Source organism: Mauremys reevesii, linkage group 8 (assembly GCF_016161935.1).
Source record: "Mauremys reevesii isolate NIE-2019 linkage group 8, ASM1616193v1, whole genome shotgun sequence".
Lineage (NCBI taxonomy): Eukaryota > Metazoa > Chordata > Testudines > Geoemydidae > Mauremys > Mauremys reevesii.
The window spans coordinates 64,752,337-64,776,074 of NC_052630.1; the positions used below are offsets into that span (position 1 = coordinate 64,752,337).

The 23,738-nt window shown below is 48.1% G+C and overlaps 1 protein-coding gene across 1 annotated transcript in view; it reads right to left on the reverse strand.

Annotated features, from left to right (window-relative positions):
• Positions 1–5,953: 5,953 nt before the first annotated feature.
• ASPM (assembly factor for spindle microtubules) overlaps positions 5,954–23,738 on the reverse strand; it is a 62,403-nt gene continuing 44,618 nt past the window's right edge. The window contains 10 exon segments of the mRNA XM_039483937.1: positions 5,954–6,287; positions 6,366–6,538; positions 7,569–7,745; positions 8,850–9,004; positions 9,514–9,706; positions 10,269–10,460; positions 12,824–12,973; positions 13,190–13,399; positions 16,448–16,607; positions 17,356–17,522. Of these exon segments, the coding sequence (XP_039339871.1) occupies positions 6,182–6,287; positions 6,366–6,538; positions 7,569–7,745; positions 8,850–9,004; positions 9,514–9,706; positions 10,269–10,460; positions 12,824–12,973; positions 13,190–13,399; positions 16,448–16,607; positions 17,356–17,522 (1,683 nt within the window). The 3' untranslated portion in view covers positions 5,954–6,181.

The following is a 23,738-nucleotide window of genomic DNA, read 5'->3' on the forward strand; positions in this document are numbered from 1 at the left end:
TGACCTTATAGTCGACTTCTCCTATAGCCTCTATTACCTCATATGGCCCCTGCCACCTGGCCAGGAGCTTGCTCTCCGCTGTGGGTATGAGCACCATCACCCTGTCCCCTACCTGGAACTTCCGGGTCCTCGCAGCGATTGTAGTACGTCCGTTGTGCCCCTTGGGCCTTCTCCATGTGTTCGCGCACAAGGGGAGCGACTCGGGCTATTCTGTCTTTCATCTCCAGCACATGTTCCACAACGTTTCTCCCCAGGTTCGGCTGTTCTTCCCAGTCTTCTTTAGCCAGATCCAGTATGCCCCTGGGGTGGCGACCATATAACAGCTCGAAGGGGGAGAATCCAGTGGAAGCCTGAGGAACCTCCCGTACAGCAAACAGGACATAAGGCAGGAGGGCATCCCAGTCTTTCCCATCACAACTAATCACTTTCCGTAACATGTTTTTCAATGTCCTATTAAAACGTTCAACAAGGCCGTCGGTCTGGGGATGGTAGACCGACGTTCTAAGGGTCCGTATATGGAGCATGGTACGTAGGTCCTTCATCAGTTTAGACACAAAGGGGGTCCCTTGGTCTGTCAGGATCTCCTTAGGTATTCCTACTCTGGAAAAAATTTGGACCAATTCTTTGGCTATAGTCTTGGACATGGTATTCCGTAGGGGTATGGCCTCGGGGTACCGGGTGGCATAATCTAGCACTACCAGAATGTACTGATGGCCCCGGGCTGACTTCTCCAATGGCCCTACAATGTCCATAGCTATTCGCTCAAATGGAACCTCGATAATTGGCAGAGGTACCAAAGGGGCCCTTAAGTATGGTCGGGGCCCATGTATTTGGCATTCCGGACAGGAGGTACAATATCGCCGGACGGCCGCATAAATGCCAGGCCAAAAAAACCTCTGTAGGATCCGATCAAGGGTCTTATCTACCCCTAGATGGGCCCCGAACAGATGACTGTGGGCCAGATCCATTACCGCCCTCTGATGCTTTCGGGGGACCAAGAGTTGTTCTATAACTTGGTCTTGGACCCGGACTACTCTATATAGCAGATCTCCCTTAATCATGTAATATGGCCCTGGACCCTTAACTCTCCCCTCCACTGGGACCCCATTTACCTCGACTACCTCCTTGTGAATATTGTGGTATATGGGATCATTGGCCTGATCCTGACCAAAATTCCCGCGTGCGGTCCCCATTTGACCAAATTCTGGGGGGTCTACCTCCGTCTCCTCCTCGGGGACAGCCCCTGGGGAACCAGGCCCAACGATAGGGTTGTGGATGGCCGACCCAGTCCCGCTGTCAGCCGAGCCCCTTCTTTCCCCTGCCAGCGTAGACTTCTGGCACTGGGTCAGGATCCTTGTCCCCCTCCTTTTATCCGCCCTCCGTTCCCTCCGAGTCTTCCTGGGCTTCCCAGGCGGGGAGAACAAATCCTGGCTAAACTCATGGAAGGCTGGGGAAGGGTCACCTATCTGGACCATGCCTTGGGTCCCAGGGTCATTATTTTCTTCTACCTCGTCCCCGGGGAGTAGGCCATCAAACCCCGGGAAATCTCGTCCGATAAGGACAGGGTACGGGAGTTTCGGAACTACTCCCACTGTCAACTTAGTGGGGTTTCCGAGAACTTCTATGCTTACGGGGATGGTTGGATAATAGTTGACATCCCCATGCACACAGGATATTCCCGAGCGTTTGGCCCGGGATAGTTGGTCCTGCCTGACCAGCTTCCCCGAGACTAATGTGACTGCACTTCCCGAGTCAATTAATGCCGTGGTCTCTATACTGTTCATCTTAACAGGCCTAGTGTATCTATGCGGGACCATCGCAACCCCAACCAGACTTATTAGATCACATAGTCCCCCTATATCTCCCAGTTCACACTGCATAGGCTCTCCTAGATTTGGGCATTGGGCAGCAATATGCCCCAATTCGCCACAGGCATAGCATCGGGTCCCCGCGTGGGCAGCCCCTATTTTTGGGCTGCTGGGATTTATCCCCCGAGTCTTTCTCCCCCAGTCCTCCAGCCTCTCCGGGACTGCCGGCTGCTCTCCCGCCTCCTTCCTCCTCTCCATTGTCCGGCCTGGCGTTAGGGCAAACCGGGGCCTCGGCGCAGAGACTGGTCTCCGATTCTGGTGCCTCCCTTCCTCGGTGGTCCGAGAAAGTTCTTGGGCTGCCAAGTGTCTCTCTACGCGAGCACCTAGGTCATCTCACGAGGAGGGATCAGTTTGGCAGACCCACCCTCGTAGGGCTGGCGGCAACCCCTCATGTACCTGTCCAATACCAGGATTTCCACTACCTTCTCTGGCCCATGGGTCTCAGGGCGGAGCCACTTCCGGGCGAGGTGTATCAGGTCAAATAGCTGGGACCTTGGTGCTTTGTCATCCCGGTATCTCCACTCATGGAAGCGCTGGGCCCTCATGGCCGGCGTCACGCCTGTCCTTGCCAGGATTTCCGCCTTCAGCTGGGGGTAATCCATAGCTGCGTCTGCGGTCAAGTCAAAGTAGGCCTTCTGGGCCTCCCCACACAGGAATGGGGCCAGGAGGCCTGCCCACTGGTCTTGGGGCCAGGCCTCCCGCAGTGCCGTCCTCTCGAATGCGAGGAGATATGCCTCTATATCGTCATCTGTAGTCATCTTCTGTAAATAGTTGCTAGCCCGTAGCAGCCGGGTCCCCTGGGCCCCATGCGTCAGCGTGGCCAGGGCTTTCAGCTGGTTCACTACTTCATTCAGGGTGGCTCGATCTTGGGCCGCCTGGTTCATCAGCAGCTGGTTGGTCTCCTGTTGGACACGCACTGCCTCTTGCTGGGCCGCCGCCTGTACCCTGGTAGCCTCTTGCTGGGCTGCAGTGGCCTGTAACAGCGCCTTCACAACATCCTCCATTTTTTTAAATTAATTATTTTTTTTTTTTTTTTGGGTGATTTACCGTGCCCTGAGGTGGCTTGCCACAGAGCCACACTCACTATCACATCCCACTCCTGACACCACGTGTGGCAAAGTACCTGCTTCTCCCCAGCTGGCTCAGTCCCTTTTTGCCTTGGGGACACAGGCTTGGGCAAAGTAAAAGCCTTCCCAGTCGCGCAGGGTCTGGCTGATCCTCCTCTCAGTCAGCCCCTTGCTGTTTTTCTCCCCTTCTGGGGACAGAGTGCAGTCTTCCTTGCAGGAAGAGGGCAGAGCCTTGCTGCACCTATTTGCTGGCTGCTTCTCTGCTTCTCCCACTCCCCCCCTGTTTCCCTGCCAGGGAGGGTTTAAAAAGGTCACCAGCAATTGGGGCCAGCTGAACCACATTAGTTCCCTGGTAACCCTTGTAACAGCTGAACCTAATTTCTCACAGCTGCCTCTCCTCAATGGATAAGGAGAAGCCTTTTAACCCCCCTGGGACTAATTGCTACCCCCCCCCTTTGTAGCCATTTGGCCTGGGTTTGCCACACTATAAAACAGGAAGTATAGAAGGGGATTTTCTTTACCTTTGTTACAGCAGCCTTCTGCAATTTGGAAAACAGGATTTAACAAACATGGCCAAATAAAGAAATGCTAGATCTATACTGAACACTGTCTGGTTTCCCCTACACTTTCAAGTATATTGGCTTGAAGTTCCTAAAGTTGTGTGGAGACTGGGTAACTCTGGGAAATGTTGACATTTGGGTTTAACGAGTTAGAGCAGAGGTTGTCAAACTGGGGGGGACATGGAATACATTCCTGGGGAAGCACAAGAAGCTGGGGCGGGGGATGTATTGTGCACATTTTACCCACAGCAATGAATACCCAGAAAAGCTGATTCCTCCAGACCTTTCGGGTCCTCAGATGGTGCTGTGCATTTGACTCTACATGGCAGTGTATTTTGACAGATTTCTGTCATATATCATGCACAGCATTACACAAAGTCATTGCCATCTGTATGTTAATCTGTTTGCTATGAGTTGGTGTGCACATTGCAAGCATGAACCACAATCACGATTTTGCTTTTGCTCTTCTCACAATGGATCCTTGGCTCATTCGTGTAACAAGAAAAAAAAAAAAAAAAGGGAAAAACAAAGAAGCTGAAACTGATTCAAGTGAAGTGCTGCCACCACATATATTGGTATAAGTACTTGTGTGGCGGGGTGTGCGTGTGTGTGTGTAAATTACTATAGACACAAAGTAGGGGGGAAATGATAAAATAAGTTTGAGAATCACCGAGTTAGAGTAATAGAGTTTAAGGCCAAAAGGGACCATCAGATCATCTAGTCTGTCCTTTTGTATTTCACAGGCTGCCAACACCACCCAGCACTCTAAACCTAGCAACCAAAATTAGACCCAAATATTACAGCCCACAAAAGTCTAGACCATTTCTCACAGGGAGAGGCTAGGAGGATGCACCAATACCGTAGGCCCCTGCAATGGCAGGGAAATGACAGATATACTCACATAATCCTGGCAAGAGGCCAATGCGCACATACCGCAGAATGCAAAAACCCACCAAGATTACAGCAAATTTGACCGGGGGTGGGATTGGGAGTTCCTTCCCAACATACATCTCAAAGTTTCTGCATCTGACCATCTTCTTTGTCTCCTCTCCTCCTCAGGTCACTTCTTGTGCTAACTCTGTAGCTTGTCTCTTCCCAGACCCAATTCCTAGGAGGCCCCCACCCCCGCAACTATCACTGAAACTCCACTTTAGCTGTTCTCTGTTCCAATATTTGCTAGTGACTGGTGTTTAAACCTAGCCAAACTAGGGCAGTACCGCCCTCCTGTTAAGAGATACTCAGAAAGCACTGAGTTATGCCACACACCTGCAGCAAGTCACTCACACATCAAGACCACTTTCAAAACACAAAATCATTCTTCTCTTAGGGCACACACACACACACCCCGAAACTCCACTGTTAGCTGCTTGTTTTGGCAAGACTAGCCCTACATAAGATCATATAAGACATGAATGGGTTATTTGCTAGCATCCAATAGTCTTAGACATATAACAGGAATCATCTAGCAGACATTGTCTTTAAAAAGGTCACTAAAAATAGTAGTGAAAGCATTGGGCACATTTTCAAAGTGATTACTTCTTAGAAGTTTTCTTAAGATTTGTAATTAGGGGTTTGGAGACTAGAAAACTTTGAGTGCTTGACCTTCAGAACTTTGTTTAAAAACCTACCCAGTGGATTGCATGAGTCTGGAGCACAGGCATTTGAAGTTCAACTTTGCCTGATGATTCAAGGACCAGAAAGGCATGGTCTTCCTTTGGTTTTCACTTTATTATGCATGTAAGTCTTCTTTATCACTTAAAAGAGGGCGTTTTGGACCTTGTCAGTAAGACTATCTAAATAATTGGTTTCAGAAAGCCAGCCCTCAACAGAATGATTCTGAGGAAGAAAATTTCTTCATCCTCCAAAGAGACTCCCTATGCAGTTTTTGTTTGTTTCTTTTTAATTCTTTCTGTGCTGTTCCTTAGACTTGTTTCAGAAAGATGTGGGTAAGAAGCAGGAAAGAAGAAGAAACATTTCAGGGAGATGCTGTGGAGGGCTACATCCATGTTCACTGCTGGTTGAACAGGAAGAGTCCTGGCCCCTGTCAGTAACTGAAGTCCCAGGAAGAAAGTGTCTAAATGGAGATAAGGATGATGAGATTTATGTACATATCCTCACACTCCCCTGTACTATTATCCTTATTTTATAGACAGGGAACTGAAGCAAAGATTAAGTGATTTGCCCAGGGTATTTGTAATTGAATGAAAATTGAAATGTGGGTCTCCCACAGCCCAAGGGAGTCCTCTAATCACTGGACCATCCTTCCTCTCATGTATACCATCTCTGCAGGCTGACTTGCACACTAAATAGTTGCTCCTCGTTGCCAAATGGACATTCAAAACACATTCAGCCTTTGAGAGAAGCTGCATGTTAAATTGCTGCCTTGGTTTTTTTTTATAAGATTACAGCTGCATAACAGTATATTTGAAACAGTAAAGCAAGAAAAACATCCAAGAGCTTCAAAGCAGTTCAGTATTTTATTGTACAATTGCTTTAGGCATTAGTACAAAGTAGCATAAAAAAACCCACCCATACAAAATACAAAATAAAAATGCCGAATTGTAGAGTAAATTTGCATCTTTAAGTAATCACTTTTGACACTAATTTGTTTTCCCTCTCAAAAGCATTTATCCATTTTGAATACACACATATATACACACACATTTTCAAAGATAGTATCTACATTTTAGTGGTAGGCAGAACCAAGTGTATCCATTACCATTCGAATAGCTTGCAGAGGATCTACAATTTCTTGCATATTATCTTTCCTTAAAACCCAGTCTGGTTTAATTCTGAAAAAAAGAATTGCTTGAAATTAGACAACAGTATATTTTCACAAGAAAAAAAGCAGGTTACTTTAAAATTCTTACCTTGAAACTACTTTTGTTCGTACAGGAGTTACTGGAACAAAGAAACTCCCACTCATGGATGTGTGCATCTTGTGCTTGGAAAGCATTCTTTCAGCATCCATTTTATGTTTACGAGCTGTAAGTTTATATAAGCTATGAATACGAGAAGCAGCTCTAGATGTGCTTCGGATATCCTAAGAAATGCAAATTTCACATAATCAATACTCAAAAGGCAATTTAATAGTAGTAATGCAAAACTACTCAGTTTGCTCAATAGACTACATTTTCACAGAACATGCAGCACTCCTCTCCATGAACACACACTGAAATGTATTTGAACGCAATAGATTTTTAATTTCAGTTGGCATTTCAACATCCTGATGGCATTAGACATTTGAACCATCAGTGACACTTGAAGATACACAAGTAGCTTTATGACCAGATATTTCCAACTACGCTATATCCAGAAAGGAATTTTATGCCTTGAATGCAGTTTTGTCTAATGATGGTTCCAAAGATACAGCAAATATTAACTAATTCATTTACAGCTGCACCAGTGGAAGTGCTAGATTAGACAAGGCCACAGATGGGTACCAGCAATATTACCACTGAGTATCACAGAGCTGTTCTGAAGCGGTTTAAAATGTGGATAAACAGCTGGTGGCTATTTATATCTGGAGCCTTACCTACACTAACACTTCCAGTGTTGCTACCACCAATGGCGCTACACTGGTGGAAATCATTTTAGAAATACAGCTAGTGTACACACAGTTTATTAGTCTGCCACAAACCAGGAAACAATGGTGCATGCCAAGATCAAGTCTCACAAACCAACTGTATGTAAGTAGAATTTGAGAACATTGTAAGTCTTACTGGATTGGAATGGAGAGCAAGGGCAAAGACAATATTTACAAAGTGTAATCAAGAAAAAGAAAGTACAAGTGGATTATCAGAAAGAACGGCATGTGAGTGCTGGGTAATTGTCAATGTTTTTAAATATTAAAAAGGGTGGAAAGACCCAGTTGTGCAACTCAAAGATCATGCACCACAGTCAAGGTTAAATACACACCATATTACAATATTACAGCAACAAGTACTATTGCAGTTGTGGTGGACACTGCTATAGTCAGATGCATATACTTCAACAGTCAGTCTGAATAATTCAATAGCGACCAGCTGGAAGAAGCCATAAGAAACTACAAAAAATGAAGTACTAAAACTTACAGAAGCTCTCTTTGAATCCTTTAAAAGAATGGCCAACAAACAACATGTTTTTGTGAAAATGCTTCCGCCTTTCTCTGAAGTTTTGTCACCAGCCTTTTCTCTGTACATCTGCAGTAAGTCCAGTAATGTATCTACAGAATTTTCCACTTCATAAACTGCTTGAGTAGTTCTTTCATACTTAAAAGGAAGACAGAAAAGCTGATGTAAACAGATCTCAAATATAGCCCTATCAAGCACTAAGAAAATAAAGACTACTCTCATTCAGGCCAACCAGGTGATATTTTTATTATATGGATTGCAGTTCAGATAAAACAATTCATTTCTGAGCATTAAGCTACAGTGCCAATTTTTCTAAAACTTTTTTCTAGAAACTGGGACAGCAGAGGTACATATTGTGCTCTCATTTTACTTAGACAACTACAATGCAATTCAGTTGTCTAACCAAAAAGGTTTTATCCTTTTAAAATCATGTAAGCCTACAAAAAATATTAAAAAATCAGTTTGACTGATTAAAATATACTAATTTTTGTAATGAAATATAAGATATTCACTTAGGAAAATGTATTAGACTTGAATGCTAAACATTTTACTGGTTTCAGCACATCACATATGAATAACTGTTTCATAGACCTATACATTTGTATTATATTAGTACAAGTTAGTACATCTAAAATTCGCTGGTTTTGCAAACATTTCTAACCAAAAACTAGATCTGTAAATAGAACGAATACATCTCCAACTCAAAGTTGTGCTGAGTTAGCTTTAAATAATAATTTCTTATAGAACTGTTTATATCATCTATAGATATGAAAAGGTGAGAATTTGGAAAAGCATCCTATACCAGTGTTTTCTATAATATTTTAATTACAAATCATACATAAAACTTCAGTATGCAATACCCTACCAATGATTATTTCTCTTTTCTGTACAAAACTGTTTACTAATTTCACAACGTAAAAAGCCTGGTACTTTTTCAACCACACACCCTCTGCCACCACTCAGCTTTTAGTTCGAATAAAATAAAATTAATTGAAAGCCATGATTAAAATTAAACTATTTTATAGGATGTAATAATTGTTCACATTAAGAAAAATAATTTGATGACCTGCTTCAAAATAATTTGGCATAATTGGTTTTAAAGTCAGGAAAAGGGTCGTTTTTTGCAAAACTAGCAGTTATTACAGTGGATAAATTCACGCTAATCTCTTTGGATAAATGTAAATATCTATATATTAGACAATCCACAACTTAAGAAACGTCAAAAGCAAAACACTGAAGTACCTTTGAAACGTTAAGCAGGACTTGAACCGAATATTTGATAACTTCCATACAGGGGATACTGCGGTTGCAATTCCGGATCAGAATAAAAATAGTGAAGATTGCTCCGCTCTGGGCCATATTTTCGCAACAGAGAGGGGAGAGCCTGGTAACAACCTCTAAAATAAATGGGTTCATTTGTGAAAATAACTTGATTAGCATTCAAACAGTAACATTTTTCTTTATTAGGCTTGGCAAATACATTAGAACAAAAACAAAAATCAATTTCAAGCCACATTTTTAAACTATGATTTTGAACATTCCGTCAAGACAAAGGTATCCAGCGTATGTGACACTGCGTATCAGGTGAAATTAAAAGTAAGTAGGACTCCCTTTATGCCCTACATGTAGTAAGTAGTACTGCTGGGCATGGGGAGGCCAGGAACTAAAATAACGCATTCATTACTACATTCTGATGTTGGTTGTTCTTTAAGACGGCTTCTTATCAGTGCTATATTTGATTCAGAAGAAATTGGCTTTGCATACTGTTGTATCCTCTAACTTTGTCACTTTTCCCAGTTGTACTGTAAGCTTGAATATAATCATGTGCTTCCCTTTCTCAGAAGTTTGGGAGTCCACTGCTGTCTTGAGAGTGCCCAATTTTTAATTACGAAAAGAAACTACTAACCTAGATGTTTTAACGCTGCAAGAATGTAAGAAATATGTTTGTATTTTAGAAGATAATCAATGGCAACTGCAGTTCTGTTACACAGTTTGTTTTCTTCTTTGCTCTCTTTGTTAGCCATTTCCAAACTGTGTCGTAATGCTTTAGTTTTTGCTGTGTCATTTTTCTTCCTCCAAGAATATCCTCTCCACAATGCCTGAGAGAAAACATGGCAGAAAGATTTCACAAATGGGAAAAGATTTACAAGTAAGAGTGGCTCTATGATAGAATATTCATTAGAATCTCAAATCAACCTTATATGAGTTTAATAAAAGTTTAATCTCAAAATACTTCAGTTGTAGAATTCTAAGTTATAAGCCTATGATCAGATTTAGTATTCAGTCCTCTGACTACTAGATTCCCGGTTCAAAAATAAATCTGTCAGAAACAATGTCTTTTACTATTACTTGATGGTTAGTTGGTATTTAGTTTTCCAATCCAGTATTCATCTTAAAAAAATTTATATATAACAGTGGTGTTTCTTTAAGAGTACAGATATATATATATATATATATATATATATCTGTACTCTTAAAGAAACACCACTGTTATATATAAATTTTTTTTTCTTTAAGAGTACAGATATATATATATATATATATATCTGTACTCTTAAAGAAACACCGCTGGTTGGTAATAAAAATAGAAGCAGGCTTTTTTAAGAACTATAAAATAGCAGACATGAGCAAGATGGAATTCCCTTATGAGAATACATATACCTGAAATTTAATTATTCCATTCTTCAGCTTTCTTCTGTGTTTGTAGAAAAGGAACTTTCGTACAGCTCTTTGGATTGTGGTTGCAGCCTCATTTCTCTGTTTCAGCCACCTTCGAACCATTTGCTGTATTTTAATGATTTTCTGATGATCCTGTAGACTTTTTTGTTGTTGAAGTCTTGCTCGAAACCACCTCTGTTTAAAATAAATGGAAGTTTTTAAAAGACAAATTAAGCTTGCTTTCTTTTCCTGATACCACCACACATGCATGTATGCACACACTTCTTGTAACTTAAATATTGACAGAGTAAGGACTAAAATCTGAATGTATCATGGATTTACCGTATTGTTCCGAGTATAGGCTGCTCCTGATTATAAGCCGCACCCTTAAAGCTTGGTGCTAATTTTTAAAAAATTAATTTTTAACTTTTTTTAAAGGGCTCTGGGCTGCCCGCCGCGGCGGGCAGCCCAGAGCCTTCTGAGTCCCCGGCGCGGCTGGGATTTAAAAGGCTCTGGGCTCCCCGCCGCGGCGGGCAGCCCAGAGCGCTCTGATTCCCCACCGCGGCTGGGACTGAAAGGGCTCTGGGCTCCCCGCCGCGGCGGGCAGCCCAGAGCGCTCTGATTCCCCGCCGCGGCTGGGATTTAAAGCGCTCTGGGCTCCCGCGCGGCAGCCCAGAGCGCCTGAGTCCCGGCCGCGCTGGGATTTAAAAGGCTCTGGGCTCCCGCCGCGGCAGGCAGCCCAGAGCGCTCTGATTCCCGCCGCGGCTGGGATTTAAAGCGCTCTGGGCTCCGCCGCGCGGGCAGCCCAGAGCGCTCTGAGTCCCGGCCGCGGCTGGGATTTGAAGGCTCTGGGCTCCCGCGCGGGCAGCCCAGAGCGCTCTGATTCCCGCCGCGGCTGGGATTTAAAGGCTCTGGGCTCCGCCGCGCGGGCAGCCCAGAGCGCTGATTCCCGCCGCGCTGGGATTTACAGCGCTCTGGGCTCCCGCGCGGCGGGCAGCCCAGAGCGCTTGAGTCCCAGCCGCGGCTGGGATTGAAAGGGCTCTGGGCTCCCGCCGCGGGCAGCCCAGAGCGCTTGAGTCCCGCCGCGCGGGCAGCCCAGAGCGCTCTGATTCCGCGCCGCGGCTGGGATTGAAAGGGCTCTGGGCTCCCGCCGCGCGGCAGCCCAGAGCGCTCTGATTCCCACCGCGGCTGGGATTGAAAGGGCTTTGGGCTCCGCCGCGCGGCAGCCCAGAGCGCTCTGATTCCCGCCGCGGCTGGGATTTAAAGGCTCTGGGCTCGCCGCGCGGGCAGCCCAGAGCGCTCTGAGTCCCGGCCGCTGGGATTTGAAGGGCTCTGGGCTCCTGCCGCGGCGGGCAGCCCAGAGCCCTCTGAGTCCCCGCCGCGGCTGGGATTTAAAAGGCTCTGGGCTCCCCGCCGCGGCAGGCAGCCCAGAGCGCTCTGATTCCCCGCCACGGCTGGGATTTACAGCGCTCTGGGCTCCCCGCCCCCGCGGGCAGCCCAGAGCGCTCTGATTCCCGGCCGCGGCTGGGATTTGAAGTATTTTTATTGTTTTTTTTTCAAGTTCCTGATTATAGGCCGCACCCCTAATTTAAAGACTTAAATTAGGGGGGAAAAGTGCGGCCTATACTCGGGACAATACGGTAATTGATGCAAAGCCAGGAACTGAACACCATCACCTAAATAAACCCTTGGTGAGGGGGGAAATGTGCCACTGGACTGTAGCGGTAGTAATGGGGCTGGGCAATTAGCTCTCACTTGACAGAGGTGGATAGGAAGAGAAGTTGCTAGCCCCATCCTTAAACCAGTTGCAGGGTCTCCTTTGATGCTGGGAACTAGGCTGATCTCCAGTTTTGGGGTCTGGAAAGGATTTTTCCTATATAGTAAATTTGCCTGTTTTGGCATGTGGATTTTTTTCACCTACCATTTAGCAGTCCGAGTCTTGTTCTGGGGAGGTTAAATTAGTTGTCTCAACTTAGACAAGTCCCTGTGTGATAGGTTGGGTTAGAACAGGGTAGTCAATAGGTACACAGCAGGCCAAATCTGGACCACCTGATGCTTTTGAACAGACCGTGAAATCTTTTTATTTACTTACTATCATTTTTATATTATTTTCTCTGGAGTCTGGACCTTGACCAAGAAGTTTGAATCTTAACAAAAATAATCGATTACCCTGGGTTAGAAAGTGTCCAAATAAGGTCCCTGTAACCTAGTTGGGGTTGCTTACACATTGGTTCTGAGCATGCTATTGCATGTTTAAGGGATATCACTCCATGTCTCATGCAGTTTGTGATTCCCCTTCATCGGGTCTCTCCTCCCTCCAGCATAGAGAAGGGAGTGGGTCAGGACTTTGGTTTCCAGTTAGGGTCACTAGCAGGCCTGAGAGTGTAGAGGAGGCATGGCCTTCACATCCACAATGGGGCCACTGGTGACAGTTGATGACAGCACTGCAACAACCCTGCTGGGTAGTTTGGTGATTACTCCAGTTAGGTAATAGTTAAATAAAATAGTTGAAGAGAATGAGTAGTATGCAATAGCTCCTTCCTCCCAACAATGCTAACCTGAATACATAGGACAGAAGAGATCTGCATTTGTGCATGTTTCAATACAAGGTGAATTCTGAATGCTCTCTGAATTTTAATAGCAGAGAGATGATGATATGCAGCAGCTGAAAAACAAAGCAACCGCTTCTTCTGTTTCTGGTCTAAAATCTGTAGAAAGAAAAACAGAGACAGGAAACAGCATTAATAATCAAATCCAGAGTTAGTCTTTGCTACATCATAATCTATGCTAACTCAGAAATGGAGTTACAAGAAATACAGCAGGGGTTAGTGTAATGTCTGAGTTTTTCACTGTAGCCTAACTCCTAATCAATCTTACATATTTTTAACATCTATGTAGTTATAATCATTTAAAAAGACATTTACCTTTTTTCTCACTAACCACCCCCGGAAAAATGCTTGCAGTTTAATAACAGCTTTTCTAGTTTTGATGTATTTTATGCATTCATGTCTTCCTTCTTGCCTAGCTCGTATACGTTTCTGGATGATCAAAGCAGCAGCTTTTTGTTGATGAAACTTGTGTCTTTCTTTGAAGCCTCTATAAGCTGCCTGAATCAAACATGCAGCCTGCTGCTTCTAGAAGATAAATTGTGTGTTGATAGTCAAGTGTGCTTTTTCTTGTCATAGTGAAAGTACATTAGGTTTTCATGTTTATTGTGTTACCATCTATTGCAGGGGTGAGCAAACTTTTTGGCCTGAGGGCCACAGTGGGAAATAGAAATTGTATGGAAGGCCATGAATACTCATAAAATTAAGATTGGGGTGCGGAAGAGAGTGTTGGCTTTGGGGAGGGGGACTGGGGATGAGAGGTTTAGGGTGCAGGAGGGTGCTCTGGACTGGGACCAAGGGATTTGGAGAGCAGGAAACGGATCAGGGCTGGGAATGAGAGGTTTGGGGTAAAGGGAGGTGGGCTGGGCTGGGACCGAGGGCTTGGGAGAGTGGGAGGGGGATCAGGGCTGGGGCAGAGGGTTGGGACATGGGAAGAGGCTCAGGGGTGCAGGCTCCGAGTGGTGCTTACTTCAAGTGGCTCCCAGAAGCAGTAGCATGACCCTTCTCCAACTCCTACGCAGAGGTGCAGCCAGACGGCTCTGTGTGCTGTCCCATCCACAGGCACTGCCCCTGCAGCTCCCAGTAGAGCATGTAGGAGCCGGCACGGGGCCATGCCGCAGCTTCCAGGAGCCGTGTGGTACAGCCCCAGTCGCAGCGGGCCGAGCCGTGGGGTGGGGGCCCCACCTGGAGCACTGGAGCGGAGCCAAGCCATGTGGTGTGGCCCCAGACCCAGCGCCCTGGCAAGAGTGCCAGAGCTGGGCCAAGCCACATGGTGCAGCTCGCGGGTCGGCTTAAAATGGCCCACAGGCCGTAGTTTGTTCACCCTTGATCTATCGTAAGATGGAAAGAAGTGGCCAAGGATCAAAAATAAAATGAAGGTGCCACTAAGCTTCTTACTTAAATTCAACTCAGCAAGTCAGTCAGCATTCATTAATAGCAGTAGGAGTTTTCACAATTTAGAGGCTTTTCCCCTCCTTAAAGGACTTAAAAATGTTGGCAATGGATTTTATTTTAAGCAGGTTGACCATGACGGCAATAGGCCATTTTTACATTTACTTAAAGAGGAGGTCTTATTGTTTTCAGTGTAGATTAGGCAAATGCAATATTTGGCATAGTTTAAGTGACTGGGATTTTGTTTGCTCCCAAAGTAAAGGAAACCTGAACCTTTAGGGAGATGGAAGAGCTCAAAAAGGGGGGAAAAACAACTCTGATATATTTCCTGGTGTCATTCACAACTCAGTGCAATCTTAGTTCTAGTTTTACTTCTCTTTTCCCCATCCATACTTAATATTTTGGTGACAAACCTTTTTCTTAAATAGCAGCAAGTATTATAAGTAGGGCTGTCACGCGATTAAAAAAATTAACCTCAATTAATCGCACTAACAATAATAGAATACTGTTTAAATATTTTTGGATGTTTTCTACATTTTCAAATATATTGATTTCAGTTACAATGCAGAATACAAAGTGTACAGTGCTGACTTTATTTTTTATTACAAGTATTTGCACTGTAAAAAAACAAAAGAAATAGTATTTTTCAATTCATCTAATACAAGTACTGTAGTGCAATCTCTTCAACATGACAGTTGAACTTACCAATGCAGAATTATGTACAAAAAAACTGCATTCAAAAATTAAAAATTTTAGAGCCTGCAAGTCCACTCAATCCTATTTCTTGTTCAGCCAATTGCTCAGACAAACAAGTTTTTACACTTGCAGGAGATAATGTTGCCTCCCCTTCTTGCTTACAACATCACCTGAAAGTGAAAATGGGCGTTCACATGGTACTGTTGTAGCTGGCGTCGCAAGATATTTACGTGCCAGATGCGCTTAAGATTCATATGTCCCTTCATGCTTCAACCACCATTCCAGAGGACATATGTCTATGCTGATGATGGGTTCGTCTCGATAACAATTCAAAGCAGAATGGACTGACGCATGTTCATTTTCATTATCTGAGCAGAAGGTTGATTTTCTTTTTTGGTGGTTCTGTAGTTTCCGCATTGCTCTTTTAAGACTTCTGAAAGCATGCCCCACACCTCGTCCCTCTCAGATATTGGAAGGCACCTTCAGATTCTTAAAATCTTGGGTCAAATGCTGTAGCTATCTTTAGAAATCTCACATTGGTACCTTCTTTATGTTTTGTCAAATGTGCAGTGAAAGTGTTCTTAATATGAACATGTGCTGAGTTGTCATCCAAGACTGCTCTACCATGCAATATATGGTAGAATGTAGGTAAAAGAGAAGGGGACATATCCTCTCCCAAGGAGTTTAGTCACAAATTTAATTAACGCTTTTTTTTTTTTTTTTAAACAAGCGGCATCAGCATGGAAGCATGTCCTGTGGAATAGTGGCTGAAGCATGAAGGGGCATATGAATGTTTAGCACGTAAATAACTTGCAATGCTGGCTACAAAACTGCCATGCAAATGTCTATTCTCACTTTCTGCTGACATTGTAAATAAGAAGAGGGCAACATTATCTCCTGTAAATGTAAACAAACTTGTTAGTCCTACTTCTTGTTCAGCCAATCGCTAAGACAGAGTGGACTTGCAGGCTCTGAAGTTTTACATTATTTTGTTTTTGAGTGCAATAACGTAACAAACAAAAAAAACCTACATTTGTACGTTGCACTTTCATGACAAAGATTGCATTACAGTACTTGTATGAGGTGAATTGAAAAATACTATTTCTTTTGTTTATCATTTTTATAGTACAAATATTTGTAATAAAAAATATACACTTTCATTTCAATTACAACACAGAATACTATATGAAAATGTAGAAAAACATCCAAAATAGGGTGACCAGACGTCCCGATTTTATCGGGACTGTCCCGATATTTGCTTGTTTGTCCTGCGTCCCAACCGATGTTTGGTTGGGACACTGGACAAACAAGCATTTTTGCCCTCCGCTCCGCCCCACCTCCCCCCATTGGATCCCTCCCCAAATCCATGCCCTGGCCCCGCCTCTTCCCCCACCACGCGGAGTATATTACAAAAGTTTACTGCACACACTGAAAATATTTAACATTCAACACCACCCATGTCTTTGCTGATTTTAAGAGTGAAAATACCTTTTTAATCTGTTTCCTAGTGCTGTATTTTCTGTAACCTGATTGAATCTTAACTGCAGCTTCCTTGGTTGCTAGGAATTGTAGCAGAATTGTTCTTGCAGTAAGGGTTTCTCTCCATCTCCTCTGAATAGTAATTGTAGAGGCCTTCATTTTCAAAAACCTAATGCAAATGAACATTTTAGCTTTTCTAAAAAATCCTGTGAGTTTTAAAAAATGAAAAGTTTTCATTTGCATTTATTTATTGCTATCAGCAGATTAGCAAGACAAGTGGCATTCATTGGAAAGTTATCAAATTCATAGACATTTTGGTGTTCTCTCTCTCTCTCGAACACTGGCCCAGCTCTTAAGGCTCAAGACTAGTTAAAGTCAATGGAAACATGAATCATTGGAGTAAACTAGTAAAAAGTGACCTGAGAAATTTTAGATCTTCTTGTCTCAAGACAAATAAGTAGAAAACAAAAATTAAGTTTGACTTTGGAGCAGGATACTAGGGCTTTAATTAAAATACAAAAAAAAACAACACCATGTTTTTCATTCTAGAGTTTTCAAAACTCAAACATAACTCTTGAGAAGAAAGCAGCGTTGTAAACCTAAACTTCACGTATGGAGATGAAAGCAGGTAAAGCACCTGCAGCTGGCTCTCCCCTTCTGTCTTTCCAAGATTAACAAGCACAAAACTCACACCAAATACAAAGATTAAGCCCCAACCCTCAAAGACGTAAACATGTGAATAACTTTATACACATTAGCCACAAGGAGTCAATGGATTACTCATACTTGAGTCTTTGCAGAATCAGGGCCTAAGAGATGACAGAGATTTGCCAGAGTACAAAGCAATATTAAGTTATGAAACAATCAATAGCTCAAGACCATGAAAAGATGTGTGTCACACAACAATAGTACATTACCAGGTCCTCTGCCGTTTGCTTTTGAAATAACTTTGAATGACACAAGTAGCTTTTACCACAGCTGTATATTCTTTTCGTGCTCTGTATCTTCTGAACCAGGCTTGAATTGTTCGTGCAGCTTTCATTTTACCAGCCAACTGCCTGGCTTTAAAACCCCTAAATAAAGCCTGTCAAACAAAAAAAACAAACAAGCAATTAATTTTGTATTTAATGGGACAAACTAGGATAATCCCCCACTCCCCCAACTAGTCAATTCTGCCTGAATGCCTTTTTAAATTCTTATTGTTACAAGTTGCACACAAGATTACTAGTACTATACACACTTCCATCAATGTAAATTTCAGCAAGAGAAAAAAATTCCCAAATGAATTAAAGATAAAAGTTACAGATTTTAAAGATAACTGTGGAACAACCTGAAACCTAACTGCAACTATTTTGATTTGAAACTGTTTTTGTTGTTCAATATTTCAAAGCTGATGGGCTGGGTAGCACTGTTGTATTTACAGAGTTGGAAAAAGACGGTTACTCACCTGTAGTAACTGGTGTTCTTCGAGATGTGTTGCTCCAATCCATTCCAGTTAGGTGTGCGCGCCGCGCGTGCACGGCTTCTCCGGAACTTTTTCCCCTAGCAACCCCGGCGGGCCGGCTGGGCGCCCCCTGGAGTGGCGCCGCTATGGCGCTAAATATATACCCCAGCCGGCCCGTCCGCTCCTCAGTTCCTTCTTGCCGGCTACTCCGACAGTGGGGAAGGAGGGCGGGTCTGGAATGGATTGGAGCAACACATCTCGAAGAACACCAGTTACTACAGGTGAGTAACCGTCTTTTCTTCTTCGAGTGATTGCTCCAATGCATTCCAGTTAGGTGAATCCCAAGCCTTACCTTAGGCGGTGGGGTCGGAGTGAGACGTGGCGGAGTGTAGAACCGCAGAGCCGAAGGCTGCGTCGTCTCTAGATTGCTGCACCAACGCGTAGTGGGAGGCGAAGGTGTGGACCGAAGACCAGGTAGCCGCTCTGCAGATGTCCTGGATGGGGACATGGCTCAGGAAAGCGGCGGACGAGGCTTGCGCTCTCGTAGAGTGAGCGGTGAGTCGGCATAGAGTCACGTGAGCTAGCTCAGGATGACCGGATGCATTGGGTCACCCAGGAGGCAATGCATTGGTAGAGACTGGCTCGCCTTTCATGCGATCAGCGACTGCGATGAAGAGCTGGGTGGAACGCCGAAAAGGCCTTGTCCGGTCGATGTAAACGCCAGCGCCTACGGACGCCGAGGGTGTGGAGCTGTTGCTCCGGGCGGCGTGGGGCTTCGGGAAGAAGACCGGGAGGAAGATGTCCTGATTAAGGTGGAAGGCCGAGACCACCTTTGGTAGGAAGGCCGGGTGAGGGCGAAGCTGCACCTTATCCGCGTGGAAGACGGTATAGGGAGGGCCCACCGTCAGCGCTCGTAGCTCCGAAACTCTCCTTGCCGATGTTATGGCAACCAGGAAGGCCGTCTTATAGGAGAGGTAGAGGAGAGAACACGTGGCCATAGGCTCGAATGGAGGACCCGTGAGTCTGGCCAGGACGAGGTTCAGGTCCCAGGTCGGGGCGGGGCGACGCACTGGCGGGTATAAGCGGTCGAGGCCCTTCAGGAAGCGGGAGACCATCGGATTGGCAAAGATGGTCCGACCCTCCGCCGACGGGCAAAAGGCGGACACCGCGGCGAGGTGGACTCTCAAAGAGGAAACCGCCAGACCCTGCTCCTTAAGGTACCATAGGTAGTCCAGGATGGTAGTGATGGGTACCACGAATGGGTTGAGCCCCTGCTGGTCACACCAGAGCGCGAACCTCTTCCATTTCGCCATGTATGTAGTACGGGTGGAAGGCTTTCTACTTTCAAGCAGGACCTGCTGTACGGCTGCCGAACAGCCCCTCTCTGCGTGGGTCAACCACGCAGGAACCAGGCTGTAAGATGGAGAGATTGCAGATTGGGGTGGAGGAGTCTGCCGAAGTCCTGTGTGATGAGGTCCGGCCACAATGGGAGGGTGATGGGCTCCCGAACGGAGAGCTCGAGCAGCAGGGTGTACCAATGCTGCCGCGGCCAGGCCGGAGCCACGAGTATCATGGTGGCTCGATCCCTCCGAAGCTTCTGTAGCACTCTGTGCACTAGCGGAAACGGAGGGAAGGCATAGAGGAGGTGAGTCTGCCACGGATAGAGGAAGGCGTCGGACAGAGATCCCGGCGAGTGCCCTCGGAACGAGCAGAACTGGAGACACTTCCTGTTCGCCTTGGAGGCGAAGAGGTCGACCCGGGGAAACCCCCACCTCTGGAAAATCGTGTGTACAACGTCGGGACGGAGGGACCACTCGTGGAGAGAAACGACCTGCTGAGGCGGTCGGCTAGCGTGTTCTGCACTCCCGGAAGAAAGGACGCCCAGGTGAATGGAGTGGGTCACGCAGAAGTCCCAGAGGAGGATCGCCTCCTTGCAGAGGGGGGACGAGCGAGCTCCGCCCTGCTTGTTCACGTAGGCTAGTGCTGTTGTGTTGTCCATAAATACTGTCACCCAGCGGCCTTGCAGATTGGTCCGAAAGGCGTGACATGCAAAACGGATCGCCCGAAGCTCGCGGACATTGATGTGGAGAGCGAGCTCCTGGGGCGACCAGAGGCCTTGAGTGTGAAGGCCTCCCAGGTGGGCCCCCCAACCGAGTGCCGAGGCGTCCGTGGTCAGCGTCGCGGACGGACGAGGAGGGTGGAACGGCACTCCGGCGCAGACGATCTCTGGGTCGAGCCACCAGCGGAGGGACTCGAGGGTCGGTCTCGTGACCGTGACCACCATGTCGATGTGGTCGCGGTGTGGGCGGTACACTGACGCCAGCCACGACTGGAACGGACGGAGGTGGAGTCGCGCGTACGCGGTGACATATGTACACGATGCCATGTGACCGAGGAGGCGGAGGCATGACCGCACCGTCGTGGTCGGAAAGTTGACCAGCTCCCGGATGAGGGAGACCATTGTCAGGTGCCGAGACCGCGGCAGGCAGGCGCGGCCCACCGAGGAGTCGAGGATCGCGCCGATGAACTCCACCCGCTGTGCTGGGAGCAAGGTAGACTTCTCGGCATTGACAAGCAGTCCGAGGTGTTGAAAGAGGGACAGGATTTCCGCCACCTGTCGCTGTACGAGCCCCTGCGACTGCCCCCGAATCAACCAGTCGTCCAGATAGGGGTAGACGTGGATCTGGCGCCTGCGGAGGGCTGCTGCTACCACTGCCATGCACTTTGTAAACACCCTCGGTGCCGTGGCAAGTCCGAAAGGTAACACGGCGAACTGGTAGTGGTCTTTGTTGACTAGAAACCGAAGGAAGCGCCTGTGAGGGGGGTAAATTGCGACATGGAAGTAAGCGTCCTTCATGTCGAGGGCGGCAAACCAATCTCCCGGATCCAGAGAGGGAATGATGGTCCCCAAGGTGACCATGCGAAACTTGGGCTTGAGCAGGTATTTGTTCAGCTCGCGAAGGTCCAGAATAGGACGTAACCCTCCTTTCGCCTTGGGGATGAGGAAATAACGGGAATAGAATCCCCTGCCCCGTCTGTCTGGAGGCACTACCTCTATGGCACCCACGCTCAGTAGAGTCTGGACCTCTTGTAGGAGGACTTGCTCGTGAGATGGGTCCCTGAAGAGGGACAGGGAGGGTGGGTGGGAAGGAGGGGGCGAAACAAACTGTAGACGGTATCCCGACTGGACAGTCTGAAGAACCCAGCTGTCCGACGTTATTCGGGACCATGCAGGACGAAAATAGGAGAGGCGGTTGGAAAACAAACGGGGAGGATCCGAGGTGGAGAGTGATGGGCCGTCCTCGGGCGTCCCATCAAAAGGCCTGCTTGGACCCTTGCGGGCCCTTGGAAGAGGCTTGGGACTGGTTCCAACGGTTACCCGAAGGCCGCCGGTGATTCTGGCCCTGACGTCTGGACGTGTACGGACGGTAACGCTGCTGCGGGAAGGACCGAGGGGCCTGCTGCCGGAAAGACCTGCGTTGCGGAGCCGGCGTGTGCATGCCAAGGGTTCGTATGGCAATACGCCCATCTTTCAAGGTCTGTATCCGCGAATCGGTCTTTTCGGAGAATAGGCCTTTCGTGTCAAACGGCAGGTCCTGCAGCGTGTACTGCACCTCTTGTGGGAGCGTAGAGGATTGCAGCCATGAGATGCGACGCATCGTCACCCCTGTCGCTATTGCCCGCGCCCCCGAGTCCGCCGCGTCGAGGGCCGCCGTAATGGACGAACGTGAGGACGTCTTTCCTTCCTCGAGCATCGCCGAGAACTCCTGGCGGGAAGTTGTCGGCAGAAGTTCGGTGTATTTTGCCAGGGATGTCATGATGTCAAACACATACCTGGCCAGGAGGACCATTTGGTTGGCTATGCGCATCTGCAGGCCGCCCGCGGCGTAGACTTTACGGCCTAGCAGGTCCATCCTCCGAGCGTCCTTGGATTTGGGCGCCGGGGCCGGTTGACCGTTCCGTTCACGGCCATTCACAGACTGCACGACAAGCGAGTCCGGGGTTGGGTGCGAGTATAAGTACTCATAGCCCGTGGGGGGGGCTGAGTACTTCCGCTCTACCCCCCGCGCAGTGGGAGGGATGGACGCGGGTGTTTGCCAGAGCGTGGCCGCGTTCTTTTGTATGGTCTTCACAAAAGGCAGTGCCACGCGCACTGGAGTGTCCGAACCGACCACATTAGTAATGGGGTCCTCATCCTCCTGGACCTCTGCCACCGGAAGGCCCATGGCCGTCGCTACCCGGCGGAGTAGTTCCTGGTGGGCTTTAAGGTCAATGGGGGGCGGGTCTTTAGCAGAAGTCCCAGCCACCGCTTCGTCCGGGGACGATGACGAGGACATTGCCTGTCCGATGGCCTCCACAGGAGGGGCCGTTAGAGGCGCCTCAGCCAGGTCAGGCTGGACGGGGGCCTGGTGGTCCCGCGGCATCGAGGGCTCGCGGGGAGGTGACCCCGGAGGGCGACTGATCGACGCTTCGGGCACCCTGCGCTCTGCGGCGATGTCTTGTGGGGGAAGCGGAATGCCTTGCGCTTCGTGATGACCCCAGGGCACCCAGAATCCCCACTGCTGAGCCCCTTGAGGGTGGTCGTGTGGGGTTGGCGGCAATGAGCCGGTGCCGTCCGCGCCAGAGGCGACCGATGCCGGACGAGACGGCCAGGGTGGGGCGGAGCCCGAAACCGAGGCGTGCGGGATACTGCCAGATGGTCTGGAGGCCCGGTGTCCGTCCGTCCGGTACCGGAAGGGAGACCTCGACCAACGGCCACCGCGGTGCCGGGAGCTCGACCGGTTCCGGGAGCTCGACCGGGAGCCGGACCTGCGGCGCCGGGAGCGGCTGCGGGAGTTCCGGTGTCGGGAACGGTGCCGGGACGGGGACCTCCGGCTGCGCCGACGCGACGGTGATCGGGACCTTGACCGGTGCCAGGAGTGCGACCGGTACCGGGATGACGACCGGTACCGGGACTGCGACCGGCGGCGAGATGGCGATCGGTACCGCGATGAGGAGCGGTGCCGAGATCTCGATCGGCTGGACTGTGAGCGGCGGCGGGTCCTGGAGCGCGAGCGGGACCAAGAGTGCCGACCGTGCCGGTGGTCCACAGATGGTGGTCGGACCATCATCGCCGGTTTTCCAGCCGACGGAACAGCCCGCACCGGTGGTGCCGGGGGCCGGAGGCTCGGCACCTCTACGAGCTGAATTAGCTCTCGCGCGGCAGAGTACGTCTCCGGCGTCGTCGGCAGCCTTGGCTCAACTCCGGACGGCACCGGGGAGCGCGGCGGTGCCGGACTCGACGGACCTGGCGGAGTCAACGGCACAGCGTCTGCCTTGCGCGCAGTCACCACTGGGGGCGCAGGCGGCACAAGCACTTTAGCTGAGTCCTCAGCACGGGACTTAGCTACGGCTTTGGCGAGTCTACGCTTCCTCGCCGGCGAGAGCGAGCGGTGCCGGGTCTTCGGCGCCGGGGGTGGGGCCTGCGGGACCTCGGTACCGGGGCGGCCCGGTGCCGCTGGTGCGCTCTGAACCGAGGAGGTTCGGTGCGGCGTCGCTGGTGCCGCCCGGTTGGAGCGACGCTTCCATAAGTATCTGCTTAAGCCTGTGGTCCCGTTCTTTGCGTGTCCGGCTTAAAAGCAGAGCAGATAACGCACTTGTCGGTGCGATGTCCTTCTCCGAGGCAACGGAGGCAAGCGTCGTGTGGATCGCCAACGGGCATAGGCTTTTGGCACACAGCGCAGGGCTTGAAGCCCGGTGCCCTGGGCATGAGCCCGCACCGGGGAGGGAAAAGGGGGGGGAAACCCCCCTTAACCAACTACTACCTAGAACAACTACACTAAGATAACTATAACAACTGAAACACTAACTATACAA